General features: G+C 64.3%; 2 protein-coding genes across 7 annotated transcripts; one reads left to right on the top strand and one right to left on the bottom strand.

The window, feature by feature from the left end:
* Positions 1 to 582: 582 nt before the first annotated feature.
* On the top strand, positions 583 to 2411 carry SMIM29 (small integral membrane protein 29). Of its 3 annotated transcripts, XM_087762002.1 has the most exons (5): positions 583 to 641; positions 1074 to 1245; positions 1329 to 1354; positions 1435 to 1540; positions 1962 to 2411. In XM_087762002.1, the coding sequence occupies exons 2-5, from the start codon at positions 1135 to 1137 to the stop codon at positions 2022 to 2024; spliced, it is 306 nt and encodes a 101-aa protein (XP_087618128.1). In that variant the 5' UTR covers positions 583 to 641; positions 1074 to 1134; the 3' UTR covers positions 2025 to 2411. The 3 variants fall into 3 exon arrangements, with proteins under 3 accessions (XP_087618128.1, XP_087618129.1, XP_087618127.1); XM_087762003.1 differs by lacking the exon at positions 583 to 641 and having other exon boundaries at positions 857 to 1245; positions 1474 to 1540; XM_087762001.1 differs by lacking the exon at positions 583 to 641 and having other exon boundaries at positions 862 to 1245.
* Positions 2412 to 2536: 125 nt separating this feature from the next.
* On the bottom strand, positions 2537 to 12011 carry HMGA1 (high mobility group AT-hook 1). Of its 4 annotated transcripts, none has more exons than XM_087762004.1 (6): positions 11930 to 12011; positions 11550 to 11706; positions 6599 to 6704; positions 5677 to 5760; positions 5171 to 5221; positions 2537 to 3831 (listed from the first exon to the last, which is right to left on the bottom strand). In XM_087762004.1, the coding sequence occupies exons 3-6, from the start codon at positions 6698 to 6700 to the stop codon at positions 3775 to 3777; spliced, it is 294 nt and encodes a 97-aa protein (XP_087618130.1). In that variant the 5' UTR covers positions 6701 to 6704; positions 11550 to 11706; positions 11930 to 12011; the 3' UTR covers positions 2537 to 3774. The 4 variants fall into 4 exon arrangements, with proteins under 4 accessions (XP_087618130.1, XP_087618132.1, XP_087618133.1 ...); XM_087762006.1 differs by having other exon boundaries at positions 2537 to 3828; XM_087762007.1 differs by having other exon boundaries at positions 5677 to 5757.
* Positions 12012 to 16267: the final 4256 nt, after the last annotated feature.

Here is a 16267-nt window from a genome sequence, read left to right as displayed (position 1 = left end):
ATCCATCCATCCATTCATCCACCCATCCATCCGTCCATCCTTCTATCTGTCCATCTGTCCATCCATCCATCCATCCATCCACCCAACTAACAGTGCAGGGACACACCTACCCACCCTGGTGTGCACCCACGCATCTGTCTGTCCGTCCATCCATCCATCCATCCATCCATCCATCCATCCATCCGTCTGTCCATCCATCCATCAATCCATCCGTCCATCTGTCCGTCCGTCCATCTGTCCACCTGTCTGTCCATCTGTCCATCCATCCATCCATCTGTCCATCTGTCTGTCCATCCACCCAACTAACGGGGCAGGGATGCACCTACCCACCCTGGTGTGCACCCATGCATCTGTCCGTCCATCCGTCCATCTGTCTGTCCATCCACCCGTCTGTCCACCCACCCACCCACCCATCCCTCTGTCCGTCCGCCCCCCTTTTCCCTCCTTTTTGTCTTTCCCCCCTTCCCCCCCGTTCGCCATTGTCCCGTTCCCCCCCTCCCCCCCGGTCTCTGCTGCCCCCTGCCGGCCCCTCACCGCCACCGCCCGGCCCCGCCCGGCCCCGCCCATTGCCCCGCCCCCGCACCGCCCCGCCATCACGCGCCGCGCGGGTTCCGGGTGCGGGCGGTGCGCGGCGCGCGCAGGTGGGGCGGGGCGGGGCCGGGCCGCGCGTGGGGATGCGCGGGGGGGGGGCGAAGGGGGGGGATGGGGGGCGGGGAGGGGGGGGGGGGGTGCAGCGGGGGGCCGTGCCAGGCCAGAATTAGGGAGGGGGGCGCGGGGGGCTGCGGCGCGGCGGGCGGGGTGTCCCGCGTGGGGCCGGGGGGGCGGTGCCGCGGCCGCCGGCGCTCGCCCCCCCGGCCCGTGTGTGCCCCGCCCGGGTCCCCCTCGGGGGGAGGTGGGGGGGGTGCGGCGTGACCCCCCCGCGCCGGCCGGCCCCGAGTGGGGCTCCCTCGGCCGCGTCCCGGGAGCTGCCCGCTGCCCGGGTGCGTGTGCGGGCCCCCGCGGTTCCTGCCCGGCCGCGGGGGTCGGTACCGGCGCCGGGGGTCGTTGTTACCGGGGCGGCCGCGGGTCCGCAGAGCTCCCGTCCGGCGGGGCCGGGCACCGCGTCCCCATGCGGAGAGGAGCCGGCGCTGGGCCATGAGCAACGCCACGGCCCCCACGGCCCCGGGCGCGGCGGGCGACTCGCTGGTGGGCTACGTCCTGGGACCCTTCCTCCTCGTCACCCTCCTCGGTGCCATCCTGGCCGCGGTGAGTGGGCGGGCAGGGCCGGGGCGGCCGCGACACCGGCCCCAGCCCCGCGGCCGCTGACGCCCTGCCCGCTCGCCTTGCAGGTGATGTACGTCCAGAAGAAGCGGAGGTGAGCGCGGGGGCGCGGGGCTGGGCTTGGGGGGGGGGGGTCCGCGGCCCGGCACCGCTCAGCCGCCGTCCCCCGGCCAGGTTTGACCGGCTGCGGCACCGGCTGCTGCCCATGTACAGCTACGACCCGGCCGAGGAGCTGCAGGAGTCGGAGCAGGAGCTGCTGGTGGAGGCGGAGGACGCCCGGGTGGGTGACGCTGCTTCTCGGCCCGGGAGTTCAGTTTCGGGGCCGGGCACAGGCGGGGTGCCTGCGTGGGTCGCGCACCGGCCGTGCACGGTGCTGCCGGGAATTGCTATTTATCCGTGGTTTTTGCATGAAAAATTAGTATTAAGCTAAAGTCAGGGAGCCCGTGGGGGCTGCTGAGCCTGGGTGGGAGCCCACGGTGCCGGCCTGCCCCGAGGGGGCAGCGGGCTCTGGGAGCCGGGCGAGGGTTTGGGTGTAATCCAGAGGTTTTTGGGAGCGTTGGGCTGCGCAGCCGGTGGCTGCGAGCCGGGGGCTTCTCCACCCGCCCTGATGCCGCTGGGGGTTGCTTTGCCTCCCGGTTTGGCGCCAGCGGGGGTCTGGGTGGGGGCCCCCCGGCGTGCTGAGGGCGCGCTCTCTATTGCAGGTGGTGCCTGGCTGGGGGGGGCCCTCGCCCCATCGGCCCCCGCGCAGGGACTGGAAGGCCTGACGCTGCCCGGAGAGCTGGGACCGAATCCTGCCCGCAGGAGGCAAGGGAGGAAGGACGGCATCAGCACCGGCGCTGCTGCCTTCGTCGTCCACCACGAAGGGCAGGATGCGCCCGCAGTAGCGTGGCGATGCCAGCGGCCGCTGCCTGGGAGCGATCCCACCCCATGAGCACCGACGATAACGGGTTATCTCCCACCTTGGCACCTATTTTTGCTGTTTTTTCGCTTGAACCGCCCTGCCAGCGCCTTAAAATGCACCGAGCAGGACGGCCGGGGCTGGCACCCTGGCAGCAGAGCAGCCGGGCTCCGGGGCTCTGCCGCGTCTTGGAGGGCAGGACGCAGAGGAGCGGCGCGGCGCATGTGAGAGCGAATAAATGTGTTTCTCTGCATTCGGCCCAGAGCCTCCCGCATTGGGCAGAGAGGGTTTTCAGCTGCCGGACCGCGGGCCAGCCCGATGCCGGGGGTTCAGCATCACGCGTCCCTGCCTCGGCAGCGTCGTGACTCGGTTTGGTAATAAAAAGGCGCCCAGGGTGGGAGCTTGGTGGGGGGTGGCGGGGTTTTGCCTGTTTCTGTTTCCATCGGCAGCTCCTGTCTGTCCCCGTGGAGGATGGCTGGCACCATCACGGATGTCCCTGCGGAGAAGGTACCTTGCGGAGCAGCCACTCCGTGCCCGCGGGCTCTCCCTGCATGGAGAAGACCAGCTCCCACCCCGCTCCCGGGGCTGGACCCCAGCCAGAGTCCAGGGCAGAGGCGTCAAACATCCATAAAACGTTTTATTCAAGTAACTGCAAGTAGGAAACCCAAAGGTCGTTAACAGTGGACCAAAAAAAACCCAAGCTGCAGCCGCCGCACGGGGAGCGGTGCGGCGGGGGGAGCATTCCACGGTCCCCCCACCCCACCGCCCTGCCATCCTCTACCCCTTGCAACAGCAGAGCAACCTAGGCCTTAAAATAACAATTAAAAAAAAAAAAAAAAAAAGAAAAAGCCCAAAAAAGGGGAGGGAAAAAAATACCCCACAGCCCCCAGCGACACCCCGAAAAAGGAAACACTGAGCCAACGATGCCCCGGCAGCTGGCACAGCAGCAGCACGTCTGTGAGTTCAGAGAGTGGAACTTAAATATCCAGAGGTAGTTGTGAATGAAAGGAAAAAAAAAGTACTAAAAAAAATATATATATATACCAGAACCTATGAGGAAAGGGCTGCCCCGAGCCAGCCCCGCTCGGGCACCCCCGGGGACGGGCACCGAGCCCCGGCCTCGCCGCGGGAGCCGCTCGCCTACACACAGTGCAGTTGCCCGGGAAGGGGGATACGAGGAGGGGGTTGCCCAGGGTAGCAGCAGGCCAGAGCAAAGGTTTAATGCATTTGGGGGTCTCGCCTTTGCTGACCCCCCCCAATATCTTCCCTGCAGAGGCCCCGGGGCGAAGCCCGGTGCTGGGGGGGGTAACCAGCACCCGCTTGGATGGGTGTGATCACTGCAAAGGCGGGGGGGTCCCAGCCCCGGCTCTGCCAGGCCCCCCCTTGGCCAGTGGGGCTGCCCCGAAACCCAGCGCTGGGGAGAGGGGGGAGCCGGGGCGGGGGCCGCCCGGGTTGGGCCGTTTTCCAGTGCTGCCGTTGTCTGAGGGTGAGGAAGGAGCGGAGGAGGGAGGAGGAAAAAGCCAGGGCGGCGCAGTGGGTTTCTCCCCGTCCCTCTGCCCCCGGCTGCCGAGGACGCGGGACCGTCGGGCGATGAGGTAGCGCTGGTTCGGGAGCTTTCACTGCTCCTCCTCAGATGATTCCTGGGAAATGTTCACCTCCTCTTCGTCCTGCTGCTGCGAGGCAAGGGAGCGTGGTCGGGGGGTGCCGGGGGCTGCAGACACCCCCCATCGTCCCTGGAGGAAGGGCTGGCCTGGCACATCGCACCCCTTGTGCAAAGAGGGAAACTGAGGCACCAGCACCCTCCTGGCTTTGGGGACTGGCCCTTGCTCCAGGTTTAACCATTACGGGTTAAATCCCAGGTAAGAACCCCCCGGTGGGCTCACAGGGGGCAGCCGCACGCCCTGGGGGCACGCACGCCCCGCAGGTGTGAGAGGTGCCCAGCGCCACTGCCGTGTCCCCTGTTGCCACCGGGGGGTTGCAGGTGGTGGCAGGAGCGGGTGCCGGTGTCCGTGTCCGGCCCTGCACGCCGGGGTGGCCGTGAGCGTCGTGGCCCCGCGCGGTGGTGAGTCAGGGCTGAGTGGGAGCGTGAGTCAGCGCCGGCCCCCGCTTCCTCCCGCTTCATTCATAAAAAAGCCACTGTGGCCGGCGGCTGCCAAAGCGGGACACGGTGTCCCTGGCACAGCCCCGCCACCATGGGATGGGCTCGGTCCCACCCCACCGACGCGGCTCCCTACCCTGGGGTCCCCCAAACAGCCCCTGGTGCTGTGACACCGGGGCAGGAGGCCCCAGGCTGCCACCCCTGGTTTGCAGTCCTGGCTGGTCTCAGCCCCTCGCCAAGGAGTTTACGTGGGAAAAGGGGCAAAACCCCACACGGGGCAGGGCAGCTGCACCCTGAGGATGCTCGTGCGTGGCTCTTGTGTCCCAGCACCTGGTGGCAGCTCATGGGTGCAGGGACATGGACTGGGGACTGTGAGATGTACACGCCAGGGAGGGACATGAAACTTGCTCCCAACCGGGTGATGCCCATGGGCACCCGGCAGCCGCCTGAGCTCCCGTGGGGCTGCAAACCAAGGGGGGAGAAGGGAGAGGAATGAAACACAGGAGGGAAAACACAAAATGAGAGGGTGGCCATAGTGCATGGGAGCAGAGGGAGGTTGCTGTGCACACAGGCTGCAGGAATGCTGCACCGGTGACGCAGCGGGCGCCCGGGCAGGCGTGTGCCAGCACGCCACCGAGGCAGGACCAGCCGCCTCCTGCGTGCCGCTCCCGGGGCCGCGGGGAGATGGGGGAGCCGGGACGGCTCAGTCCCCGCAGCACCGGCACCGGGGCATGGCACGGCCAGGTTGAAAACCTGTCCCATGCCACGCCATGTCCCCTTTTTGCTCACTGCTCTGCTCTCCTCCAGCCCAGCACCATCTCCCCCACACTTGTGGGGACAGCCAGGGGGCTGCCGTGCCCCCAGAGCGCCCAGCACCCCGCCAGGATGGAGGAGGAAGGGAAAAGCCTACTCACCGATTTTTTGGGTCGGCCTCGAGGTTTTCTCCCTGGTGTGACTGCAGCTTTCTGAACAAGAAAAGACATCTTGGTCAGGCTGGGGCCATCCCCTCGTCCCCAGGATGCTGCGGGGCGGGCGGGCGGCATTCCCCTTCCTCCCAGCCACGACTGCCAGATTCATCACCCCAGTGGCATCTCCCAGGCCGCTGCACCCAGGTGGCCCCGGGGCTGCAGCCAGGCCCCCCCGGCCCCCTCGCCACCGGCTTCCAGCACCGTGGGACAGCCCTGGCCCGTGACTCACGAGGCGGGCGCAGGATGTGAGTCGCATGTTTTGCAAACAGGTTTATCGTGTGTGTCCGCACGCTGACACATGCGGTCCCTGGCTCCCCTCCGACCTTCCCTGGGGGCCAGCACTGGGCCCCCCCCTCCCAGGGGCAGATCTGCCCTGAATTGTCTGTACTTGAGCTCAAAACGGACCCGTTACGGCTGCTTGGCCGGAGCAGCCCCTGTCCCCAGCCACCTACCCTGCCTTTCGGGGTGGCCTTGTTTTTACTGCCCTTCGGCCGTCCGCGGGGTCTCTTGGGGGTCGGGGCCTCGCTGGGCTCCTGCTGGAGGGAGAGCAGAGGAGGGGTCGCTGTGGATGGGGAGTCCCTGGGGAGGGATGCATGCCCAGGGTGGCTCCCGGTGCAGCGGTGCACCCCAGGATGCTCCGGGCTGGGAGTCCCATTCTCCCCAGCAGACCCTGCCGGGGCAGGGATGCTCTTGCATGTGGTACTGGGAGGACTGGTTGCACTGGGATTGGTGGTCAGGCACCAGGTAGAGGCTCCTGTGTGTCCTTCAGCGTACGTGACCCGTCCCACCCCGGCATTAATCGCTCAGCTTAGCCGGAAGGTCCCTGCTGGTTTCTCAGCCCCGGACCCCGGCTCGCTGGCGGTGCCACTGCCTGGCAAAGAGGCAGGGAAGCAGCAAATGGCCTTTTCTGCAGGAAAATGATGCGCAGAACCCCCACCTGCCCTGGGGGAGAGCTGGGGGCGTTGGCATCGCAAAGGCTCTGGCAGCATCTTATCCCTCTGAGCAGCTTTTGCTAATGGGGCTTTAATTAGCCTGTCTGCAAAAGCAGGTTCAGCTGCAGCCTGGGGAGGAGCAAGGGAGGCCCCGAGCCCTTCCCTGGGCGAGGAGGAGCTCTGGGGTGTTGCAGAGCTGGGGGGGCTGTGAGGACCCCCAGGAGGGACTTGCTGCCGGTGAGCACCTGGGAGCTGCTGCCCGAAGGGAGGTAACGGGGCTGCACCGTGCCAGCCCTGGCCCCTGCCCGGGGGGTGCTGCCGGGGTGCGAGGGGGGGGTTCTTGCTGCCCCGTAGCCCGGGGGTGCCCAGCCCCCGAGGGCATTGCTGCGGGCAGAGCTGGCCAGTGGGGTGCCCCCCCTTCCTCCCAGGGGACCCCACATACCTGCGGCTTCTTCCTGGGCCGCCCCCGGCCCCTCTTCTCCGACACGTCCTTCTCTCCCTTGGAGGCCAGGGGCTGGCTGGATTTGGCGCCGGATTCGCTCATCGTCCTACCAGCGGTGGTGAGGAAGAGCAGGAGGAGGAGGAAGGTTGGTCAGTGATGGCCACGCTGGCCGGTGCCGCTCCCCGCAGCCCTCGCCCCGGCGGCAGGCAGGCGCTGGGGCCGCGGAAGTGACTCACAGGGCTGCGAGGGATGAGCGGAGCTGCTGGAGCCTCCCGTGGGCTCAGCCCGGCCGTGGCCGTGCCCCTGCCCCTGCTGCCCGGCTAAGGATGCTCGGCCCCCCCAGCTGCTGCCTGGCCCCTCTGTGGGGAAGGGGGTGACCAGTGGGGTATCAGCAAGGACAGGCAGTGACAAGGACTAGGGTCCCCCCCCAAGAATGCCTCTAGAATTAAAATCCAGCTGAAATGAGCAACTTCTGCCCTATTCCAGCCCTTCCCAGAGGCTCGCCCGCATCCTGCTCCTCTCCTGGTGTACAGTGGGGACCAGCCTGTGCCCAGGGCACTGCCGGGGCTGGCAGGCCCGTGGGGGAGAAACCAAAAGCATCGCTAAGAGCTATGCCTCGAAGAGACCCCTGCTTCTATGTTTTAAGCCACCGAGCCCATTCAGCAGCACCAAGCCACGGCGCGCAGGGGTTTCCTGCCCCAGAAACGTGGAGCACCGCGGGCAGGCGTGACCCTTCCTCGCACTGCTGCAAAGCTGGTATCTGCAAAACCGCCCCTGCTGCACCCGTGTCCCTTCTGCAAACAGACCTTTGGCCTGCACCGGTGCCTGCTGCGCGTCCCCTTGCACAGCCGCTCCCCAGCGATGCCCTGGTGCAACGAGCCCAGGCCAGCACCGACGCACGGGGATGGAGCAACGTGTCTGAAGCAATGGGACCCCAATGCCGCTCCCCGCTCTCGTGGCCCTAATGACCAGCCCCACGTGGCGGCTGCTTCTCTCGTGCTGGCTGGGTGAGGCTCTGGGTGCTCAGACCTCCCCGTCTCCCCCGTCCCCGCTCCCTGCCTTCCCCCAGGGAGGGTTTGCAGCTGAATCCCTCCCAGGGATGCAACCTGCATCCTCCCATCACTGGCTGGGGAGCAAAACGAACAGGCTGCCCCGCGGGATCCTGCCCCAAGCCCACGGCACGGACGCCCCACTGAATTAGCCAGTGCCCCGGTGCTAAGGCAGCTCCTGGGGTCCCCAGCAGGCATTTGGGGAGCAGCAGCTTGGCCACCCCTTCCCACAGAGCCTGTCCCCGTTCTCCAAAAGGAGGAGAGCAGCTCCAGATTTAATCTGGAGTCCTTGAAATCCCAGACATGCTGCCGGCACCGGCAAGTTGGAACAAGAGGAGCAGCACCAGGGGCCTCTGGGCATCCCCGCGGGGGTCCCAGGGCCCTGGAAGGGTGGCGCAGGCTCCCACAGCCCTGCTCCCCCCACCCTGCCTCGACACCCGGCACTGCCGCACCCAGGGCGGGATGCTGCACCCCGACCCTGCTCCTGCCACCCTGGGTGGGTTTAGGGACTGGCACCACCTGGCACTTGTCCTAGGGACGCTGGGTTGTCCCCTCCCCTGTGCACGTCCCAAAGGGATGGATGGCTTTCCTAGCTCATGGGGAAATCCCAGAGAGGAAAAGGCTCCATCTTCCCCTCTCCACCTCGATGCTTTCCCAGGGGCATAGGGAAAACCTGCTTTTCCAGAGCAGCGGGGCCGGTTCCACACTCAGCTCTCAGCCCAGGAGCCAGGAGAATGGGCTCCGGGCTGGAGAGGAGCAGGATTGCTCCCACAGCCCTGGTGCTTACTGGGGACCCCGAGCACAGTGCACCTGCTCTGCTCCTCGGTCGGGCGACCATGGCCATTCAGAGGGGGGGACCTGCTCAAGGCGGTGATGGGATGTTTTCCAGCAGAAACAGGGCCGCGAGAGCAGCATCCCAGTCTCATTTCCCGTAAGCGCAGGGTTTGGAGCTGCCTAGGAGACTTGGCTAGAAAATCATGGTGTTGCTTTGGGCTGGGTGCTGCAACCCCACCGGGCCACCTCTGCCACTGGGGACGATGCCCTGCATCCCTGCCCTGGGTCCGACCCACGTCTCTGGAGCGTGGCAGCCCCCCAGCACAGCTTCTCCTGCAGGTACAAGGTTGTGTGCCCGGCCTGCGTGCAAAGACGGAGGCGCTCTCCCTACCTCTGTCTCCAGGGTTAATACCTCTTAGTTTTGAGCAACTGGTTTCAATTTGGACAGTGTTGGGGCAGCCAGGACAGTGCTACGGGGGAAAGCGGGGCAGCCGGGGTGCTGAGTCCCCCGGGGATGCTCAGCCTCATCGGGGCGGCCGGAGCGGGCGCGGGCGAGATGTGCGGTGTGAGGAGCCACGCTCAGAGCTTCGAGGCTTTTTAAAAAACAGGCGTCAGCTCCTGCTCCCCTCTGGAAGTGACTCACGAGTGCAAAACAACAACAACAAAACCCACCCTCAGATTCTTTTCTTTTTTTGTGAGACAGAAACCATGCTGTCGTGTGAACACCCCGACAATATTACTCACAGCATCCCAGAGCCCTTCAAGGAGTCTCTTTAAAAAAAAAAAAAAAAAAAAAAAAAAGGCATGGTTTAGATTTTGGAAAGAAAAATGCCGGCCAGCTGACCGGGGGCTGGGATGGGTTTGTCTCTTTTTAAGTCCATCTTTGTCAGAGGAACCACAGCCTCCCGGCCCCGCCGTACCCTCTCCCGCAGCTGGAAACAGATGGGCCCAGCGTGGCCCCCACCCTGCCGCGCTCTCCGCCGCCCCACCGGGGATGGGCACGGGCCCCACGCGGCAGCTCTGGCCGGGGATGCCGAGGGGACCCTCGCCGCCGTGGGGATGCCACTGGGGACGGCCCCCGCGACAGAGCCTGCGGCTGCGAAGTTGTTGGTGCTGGGGAAAGCACGTGCACGTCCCACCCGTCCCTCCGCCGCCTCCGAGCTCTCCCGGGGGCTCCAGAGCTGAAACCACCCGGGGGACCGAGGGCTCCGTGCCCCGCTCCGGCACGGGGGGGTGAGGAGGAGGATGCCCTGGTGGGAGACGGAGGACGCTCCTCTCTCCCACCCCAGCACCTTCCCAGCCAACACCCCTCTTCCCGACGGCGGCCTGGCTCGGCACGATGCTCCCCGGCTCGGCGGCACCTGCCCGGCCGCGGGAGCACCCCGAGCCGGCGGGATGGTGCTGGGCACACCGCGGGAAGCGGCTCCGGCCCCGCTCGCCTGCATCAAAGCCATACAGGAGGGAGGGAGCAGCTGTGTTGCCATGGAGGAAAGGAAGCAGCTGAGAGAGAAACCTTTCTAGGCAGGGAGGAATCAGTCGGAGACGAGGGCAGGGGACGGCCGGGCTCCCCGAGGCTGGGAGGGATAAATCTCTGCAAGGCTCGGCGGTGCAGGGGCTACATCTGCCTCTCGATCGATGGAGTTGGGGGATGCAGAACTCCTCCCCTCTCCATCCCGCTGGATGGTGAGCGGCCGGGCTCTCCTCCCCCAGCCCCATCGGCTCCCTCCGCTCCGTGACACGAGCTGGGCCGTTCTCAGCAGACGCCGCTTGCACAAGCGAGGGCTGGGTTGCAGAAGAGCGACCCTGGCCCCTCGGGGCGATGCTCCTGGGTGCCCCGGGGCCCGCTCCTGCCGCCCCCCGCCCGCGCTGGCTGGCACCGCTCCGTGCAAACAACCCCACAAATCCCCCGCTCTGCCACCTACTCTGAGATTAAACAAACCAGCCCAGGAGAAGGAGGGAGACAGGCGGTGGCTTAGATCTTAAAAAAAAATAAATAAAAAATCCCTTCACGCCCAGGAAAGCCAGGCCGACTGCGGCTGGGGAGGGATCCCGCCGCACCTCCTGGCAGCGGGACGGGGGAGGAGGAGGGGAAGAAGGAGCGGAGCAGAAGTTGAAGAGCCTGTTCGGCAGGGGTGCGAGGGATGTGCCCGGCTCCTCCTTAGGACGAGCCCGCCGTGGGGCTGCTTTGAAGCCCCCCGGGCCTGCTATTAAGGCAAGCCCACCCCCCTTCCTTCCTGGACATGCATAATAAAAGGAAGTGATAAAAGAAAGGAAGGAGGGAGGTGGGGGAGAAAGAAAAGAGGCAGGAAGGGCACCATCACGCGCTTTGTGAAGCCCCCGTCCTGCCGGGCATAATAAAAGCCCGGGTGGAGCCAGCCCTGCCTGGCGTTGCCCCCCTCGGGGAAGGGCCGGGTGCGGGGCCCGGGGGTGCGGGGCCCCACGGCCTCGCAGCGGGGAGCAGCGTGGGCACTGGCCGGGGGGCGGCTGAGCCCCAGCCCTGCAACTTTGCACCGGCCTGTGCGTGCGTGTCCGTGTATCCGTGCGTGCCCGTGTCCCCCGCGAGCCGGGCTCGGCCTGGCCCTCGGCCACGGCCCCGCGCACCGCGCCCCGGCCCAGCCCCACGCACGGCTCCCGATCCCGCGCACCGGCCCCGCGCACCTCGCACCGCCCCGGCCCCCGGCACGGGCACGGCCCCCCCGCACCCCGCCGACCCCCGCGCCTTCGCTCCGTCCCCGCGCACCCTGCGGGCCCGGGCGCGGGGGGTGCCCGGTGCGGCGGGGGCTGCACCCGGGGCCGTGCGGGCCCCCGGCGGTGCGGGGCGTTTGCACCACCCGAAACCGAGGAAGTGGAGGAAAAGTCCCGCCGCACCGGGAGCGACCGGCAGCGGGACCCCGGCCCCCCCGGCCCGGGCGGCCCCGCCAGGTGCACCACTATTAATAGCAATCATTAATAAGAATAAAGAGAGGCATTGCAGAGCCGGCCCGCCGCACGCACACCCGCGTCCTTGCAAGCACAGAGCGAACCGGGGGCGGCCGTGCGCAGCATGCGGGGAGGGGAGCGGAGCCCCGGGCCCCCCCAGCACCCCCGCGCCCCCGCAGCAGAAAGGAAAGAGGAAGGCCGGCACTCACAGTCAGCTTGATCTCGGAGCTGGGTGCTTGGGGTGGGTTTTCTGGGTGGTGGGTTTTTTTTGGTTGGGTTTTGGGTTATTTTTCCTGGCGTGTCTGTGTTGTGAAGCGAATTAAACCCCCCCGCTCCCGGCGGCTGCTGCTGCTCGCAAATGCGGATCTGAAAGGAGAAGGCAGAGAGAGGCTGCGACTCACACACGCATCCACAGCCCTGCCAGGCCCCCCTCTTATTTATATAAATAATAAAGAGAGAGAGAAAAAAAATGCTCCAGGAGGAAGGAAGCTGGGTCAAAATCATTTGCAGGGAGCGAGAGGAAAAAAAAAAAATAGGAAAGGAGGGGGAGAAGGGGGGGGGGGGGGAAGGAGCGAGCTCCCAGCCTTACTGGAGGGGATCCAGCTGCTAAAAATAGCAAAATCACACTCGAAATTAAATAAGGGCAAACAGGCTAAGGGGAGCTCCCAGCCCCTGCGGAGCGGGAGGGGAGGAGCCGGGCCGCATCACGGCCGGCGGGGGCGGGCGCGGCCGCGGCGCGGCCCGGAGCGATAGGTCCGTTCAAAGGGCCGGGGCGGGCGGCGGCGGCGGGGGGGGACCCCCAGCCCCGGGGGGACCCCCAGCCCCGGGGGGACCCCTAGCCCCGGGCGGGCGGAGGCCGCTCCGGGGGAGGATGGAGACGCCCCCCCGGGATGCTCCGGGCTGGGGGGGCTGGGGGACCCCGCGGTGCCCCCGACCTGCCCCCCCCCCCCCCCCCCCCCCCGAGGGCAGCGGTGCTTTGGGCTGGCGTGGGGGGGTTTGCCATCACCGTGGGGGTAAGCACCGGCCCGGGCTGTCGGGACCGATGGGCAGAGCACGATGCCCTCTGCTGCCTCCCTGCCAGGTTAACCCCCCAAAAAGAGCCCCCGCTCCCCATCTGGAGGCACCAGCAGCGGGTGCTCCAGCCCCGGAGCCTCCCAGGCCCGGCTGAGTTTTGTCGCGATATTTATTTTGATTTTCATTGCAGCACCACTGCAGCAATGGGAGGCCAGGGTGGAAGCGAGTCCTGCGCGGCCTGGCGTGGTGGGGTTTCGGGAGCCGCTCAGCAGCCCTGTGGCTCTCCCAGCGTTTGAGCGGACAGTGGGCTTGGTATGCAGTAAAAAAGCTTTATTCTGAATTCCTGCAATCTGTTTTGGAAGTGGTTTAGGTCAGTCTGGAATAGGAGCCGAGATCAGCTCTCCAGGTAGGTACCCCGAAAACCAGAGCTCCGTTGTGCCGGGGGCAATGTTTTCCAAGGCATGTCAGGCATTTGGGATCTCATGGTGGGTCTTTTGATGGATACAAGGAAATGCAGAGGTCAGCATCCTCTCAGTGATGGGACTGTGCCAAATTCCCCCCAACTCCTGCGGGAACGCCAATTACAAATGTAATGGAGACTCCGACTCGGGTGCTTTTGACCGTCCTGACAGCAAGCGTCGAAATCTGGAGTCAGGAGCCTACCTTTAGACTGGCCGATGCTGGATTTAAGTTTCAGGCAAGTTTTTGTTAAAAAAAGCACCTTTAAATGTGAAACTTGGAAGCATCAATACCTACATGTGCATAACTTCTTCAGCAAGGAAGATTTACGATGTAAAAAGAAACAAACCAAACCCAGCAAGGCTTGTGGCACTTTTTTTGCTAATTGTTATTTGGATTTTTAAAATCCCCTGCAAATTCCCCTGACTAAAACACAATCAAAGCAGTGTCCCTTTCTGACGATTAAAAAATGAAAGCAAAGAAGGGGGAAAACCACCCTGTAAGAAGCTGACCTGTTTTCAAATGCCTGGGAAAAGAGCAGGCATCACCCCGCTTGCACCCCTGTGTTTCGGGGCTGAGCCCGGCTGTGGCTCCCTGGCCCGGTGATGGTGGTGGGTCTCCTCCATCCGAGGGCCTTGCATCCAGGCAAGGTGTTGCTTGTGGACCCTGAGCATCTTTTTTTTGCCTGAAATTGATGTCCCCACAGCTGCAGGCAGCCCTGCCTGGGTTGGGAGGTGCCGGGGTGCTTTCTGCCTGCAGCAGCCCCAGCCCTGCCCGCGGCCGTGCTCGGGCTTCCCCCCTTTGCCCTGAGCCCGGCGAGGAATTTGGTTTCTGTCCCTGGCAGAGGCTCGTTGTTATTAATATCCCTCGTTATTTTTTCTGCGGTGGTGGTGAATGGCTGTAACCGGAGAGCTGCGAACACCCAGGGCTGCTCTTTCTTGCTTTATTCCCTGAAACTTTCAGCAATTCCTGCTCACCGAGCCCACGCTGGAGCCTCCCCAAGCTGGGCTCACCCATGGGCTGACCACTTGGTCTTCAAAGCAAAATAGTGCCGCAGTGGTGCCCAGAAACTAAAGAGCGGCGGTGAGATGCTCCCAGCAGCCGGGAGCAACACCTCGATGGGAAACCAGCATGCGACTGTGTGCAATGGGGGAGATGGGGGGAAAAAATGGGGATTTGGGGAAATGGGATTTGTTTGGTGCTCAGAGGATGTTTGCCAGGATGGGAGGACCCAGGGGATTTCAGAAACAGCCTGGCAATGCACAGCGGTGAGACCTGCACCCGCGAGGAGGGGGCTGTGGGCCAGTGCCCCCCGCTTTAAATAGAATGCAGTCTGCGCGTGTGATGCCTGTGCAGCAAGGTGAGACGCAGAGCGGTGCAAGGCTGCTTGGATTTGAGCGGAGCCCGGTGCTGGGCCCAGGATTTCAGCCTGGGAAGATCATTTTCACTTTTGGTTTTGCAGTTTTTCCGAGTTAAAGCCTGCGGCCGGTGCGGATTTGGGAGCAGGACGGGCGAGGTTCGCCCCACCTGCAGTTCAGTTCTGCATGAGACCAGAAAGTGAAAATGGCTGGAAACAGGGAAACAAGAAGTGATTTATTTTTTCCCCCATCACGGCTGAGCGCGATGCAGGGTGTGGAGGAGCAGCCTGCGCCGTGCCGGGGTCGGACCGAGCGGTGCTGCCCTGCGTTATCCCAGTGAGCCAAATGAGCTGGGAAGCGCGCTGGGATGCAGGCGAGGGGTGTCCCTGGTCGGGGGGTTTGCGGGGCTGGCCATGGCGGAGGGGACGGGACCAGGGCCTTTGTTTCCACTCCCGGCTTTGTTTCCCGACAGCCCCATTGATGAAGCCCCATGTGGCCAAACAGCTCCGGACCCACTCCGAAACAGTCCTTTTAATTCAATTGAACAGCTCCTTCCTTCTCACCCACCGAGGCAGGGGGGATTTAACCCTCACCAGTGGAGTATTTTCCTGTAGCCCTATTCTGGGGACAAATTCCTAAATCACCTGATAAATTACAGGCTTAATGCCGCTGCTTTTGAGAGCACTGAGTTTGCAGGACACAGTGATGCCGGCACTGTGGGATGCGTGTGCTGCATGTGGGGTGTGCACATGAATTACTGAGTCTCCCTGGGTTTTTTTAGCCACTGTTTCAGGTCTGGGAGGAGCCCTGAGGGGGAAGTGGGTGCCCAGCACTTGGGAAAAACTGTGCCTCCGCAAGGTCCCCTGAAAAGAAGGTGCCTGAAATCATTCCCTGCTTCTTCAGCTCAGCAGGGCTCTGCACAACTGCAGGCGCTGATCGCCTGCCCCCGAAATGCAGCCGCCGCCGGGGGGGGGACGTGGGGGACCGGAGGGTGGCCCCAAGGAGGGGACATCTCGTCCTATGCTGCCCCGCATCCCGGTGACTGCCACCGAGCCCTGCAAAGCTGCGTTTGGGATTTGGGTGCCTAATTCCTGCTAATTTCCCTGGGAAAGGGGAAACCGGATCCTCTAAGGCAGCTCTGGAAAAAATCTCAGCCCAGGTTGCTGGGTAATTGGAAGGGCTACCCGACTAATTAAGAGCGTGGTGTGTTTGTCACCTCCAAAGCCCTCTTGAACAACAGTTAATTAGTCCGCGTGGTTCTGGGCCTTGCAGAGACAGGTGTCATTGCCCTCATTTCGCAGATGGGGAAACGCACAGATCAGAGGTGGTGAGACTCGTTTGAGGCCAGGTGAAGAGCACGTTTCAGCCGTGTCAGTGCCAGGTCCAGTGCTCAGGGTGCGCTGTGTCCCTCTCAGATGCCTTCACTCAGCGTTGCTGGGATTTTTGTTTCACGCTGTGCCGGGAGCATCCCCCTGCACCGCTCCGATCCCCAGCTGCGTCTCAGGGAGCGTTTGCTGAGGATCCTTCTTCTGTGCAAATGGTTTTAGAAAATGCAAATCCACAGGTAGGACCCAGCTTGCTCTGAAGCCGGGTTTTCTCACTTCCAGCATCCGTGGGTTGATGGAGGCAGAGGAGCACGTATTCGGCTCCTCTATACAGCAGAGCCCCTCTCCCCACCGCCTCTGGGATGCTCTCGGTGTCCCTGGGGAGGGGACATGTCTCAGCTGGCAAAACACAGCTCAGGTGCAGGAGGTGCCCGAGGCTGGGCAGGGGTTGGCAGCAAGGTCTGACCCGGGTCTGGGCTTAATGCTTTGGCCGTGTCCGTCCGTTTCCACGCATTTCTGCCCAAAGCTGCTCTTTCTCTGCAAGATCAGTGATAGCAGCACAAGCAAGAAAGCTCTGCAGACTGGTCCAAGATGATTAACCACCTTTGTTAATTCTTGCCCAGCACAATACGGTGAACCCCGGATTTCCCCTGCTCTGTGTTTCTGACTTTCTCAGGGCACCGCAGGGCTGACCCCCTCCGGGCTGCAGCGCCCATCCCCGGAGGACATCTCCAGCCTGGAGCATCCTGAGAGCGCAGCCCTCGGGAAGGG

Source organism: Nipponia nippon, unplaced genomic scaffold (assembly GCF_047370975.1).
Source record: "Nipponia nippon isolate SJK-2023a ecotype South Korea unplaced genomic scaffold, ASM4737097v1 scaffold_25, whole genome shotgun sequence".
Classification (NCBI taxonomy): Eukaryota; Metazoa; Chordata; class Aves; order Pelecaniformes; family Threskiornithidae; genus Nipponia; species Nipponia nippon.
The sequence above is the reverse complement of the archived record's forward strand: the minus strand, read 5'-3'. Positions and strand labels throughout refer to the sequence as shown.

What these genes read in the sequence shown, in the direction of transcription:
- SMIM29 (XM_087762002.1), top strand. Translation starts at nt 1,135, where the DNA reads ATGAGCAACGCCACGGCCCCCACGGCCCCGGGCGCGGCGGGCGACTCG. An exon ending in TCGGTGCCATCCTGGCCGCG is followed by an intron (nt 1,246 to 1,328) that starts GTGAGTGGGCGG and finishes CTCGCCTTGCAG; the next exon opens with GTGATGTACGTCCAGAAGAA. An exon ending in TACGTCCAGAAGAAGCGGAG is followed by an intron (nt 1,355 to 1,434) that starts GTGAGCGCGGGG and finishes TCCCCCGGCCAG; the next exon opens with GTTTGACCGGCTGCGGCACC.
- HMGA1 (XM_087762004.1), bottom strand. Translation starts at nt 6,700, where the DNA reads ATGAGCGAATCCGGCGCCAAATCCAGCCAGCCCCTGGCCTCCAAGGGA. An exon ending in GGCCCAGGAAGAAGCCGCAG is followed by an intron (nt 5,761 to 6,598) that starts GTATGTGGGGTC and finishes CTCTCCCTCCAG; the next exon opens with CAGGAGCCCAGCGAGGCCCC. An exon ending in AGGCCACCCCGAAAGGCAGG is followed by an intron (nt 5,222 to 5,676) that starts GTAGGTGGCTGG and finishes TTTCTTGTTCAG; the next exon opens with AAAGCTGCAGTCACACCAGG.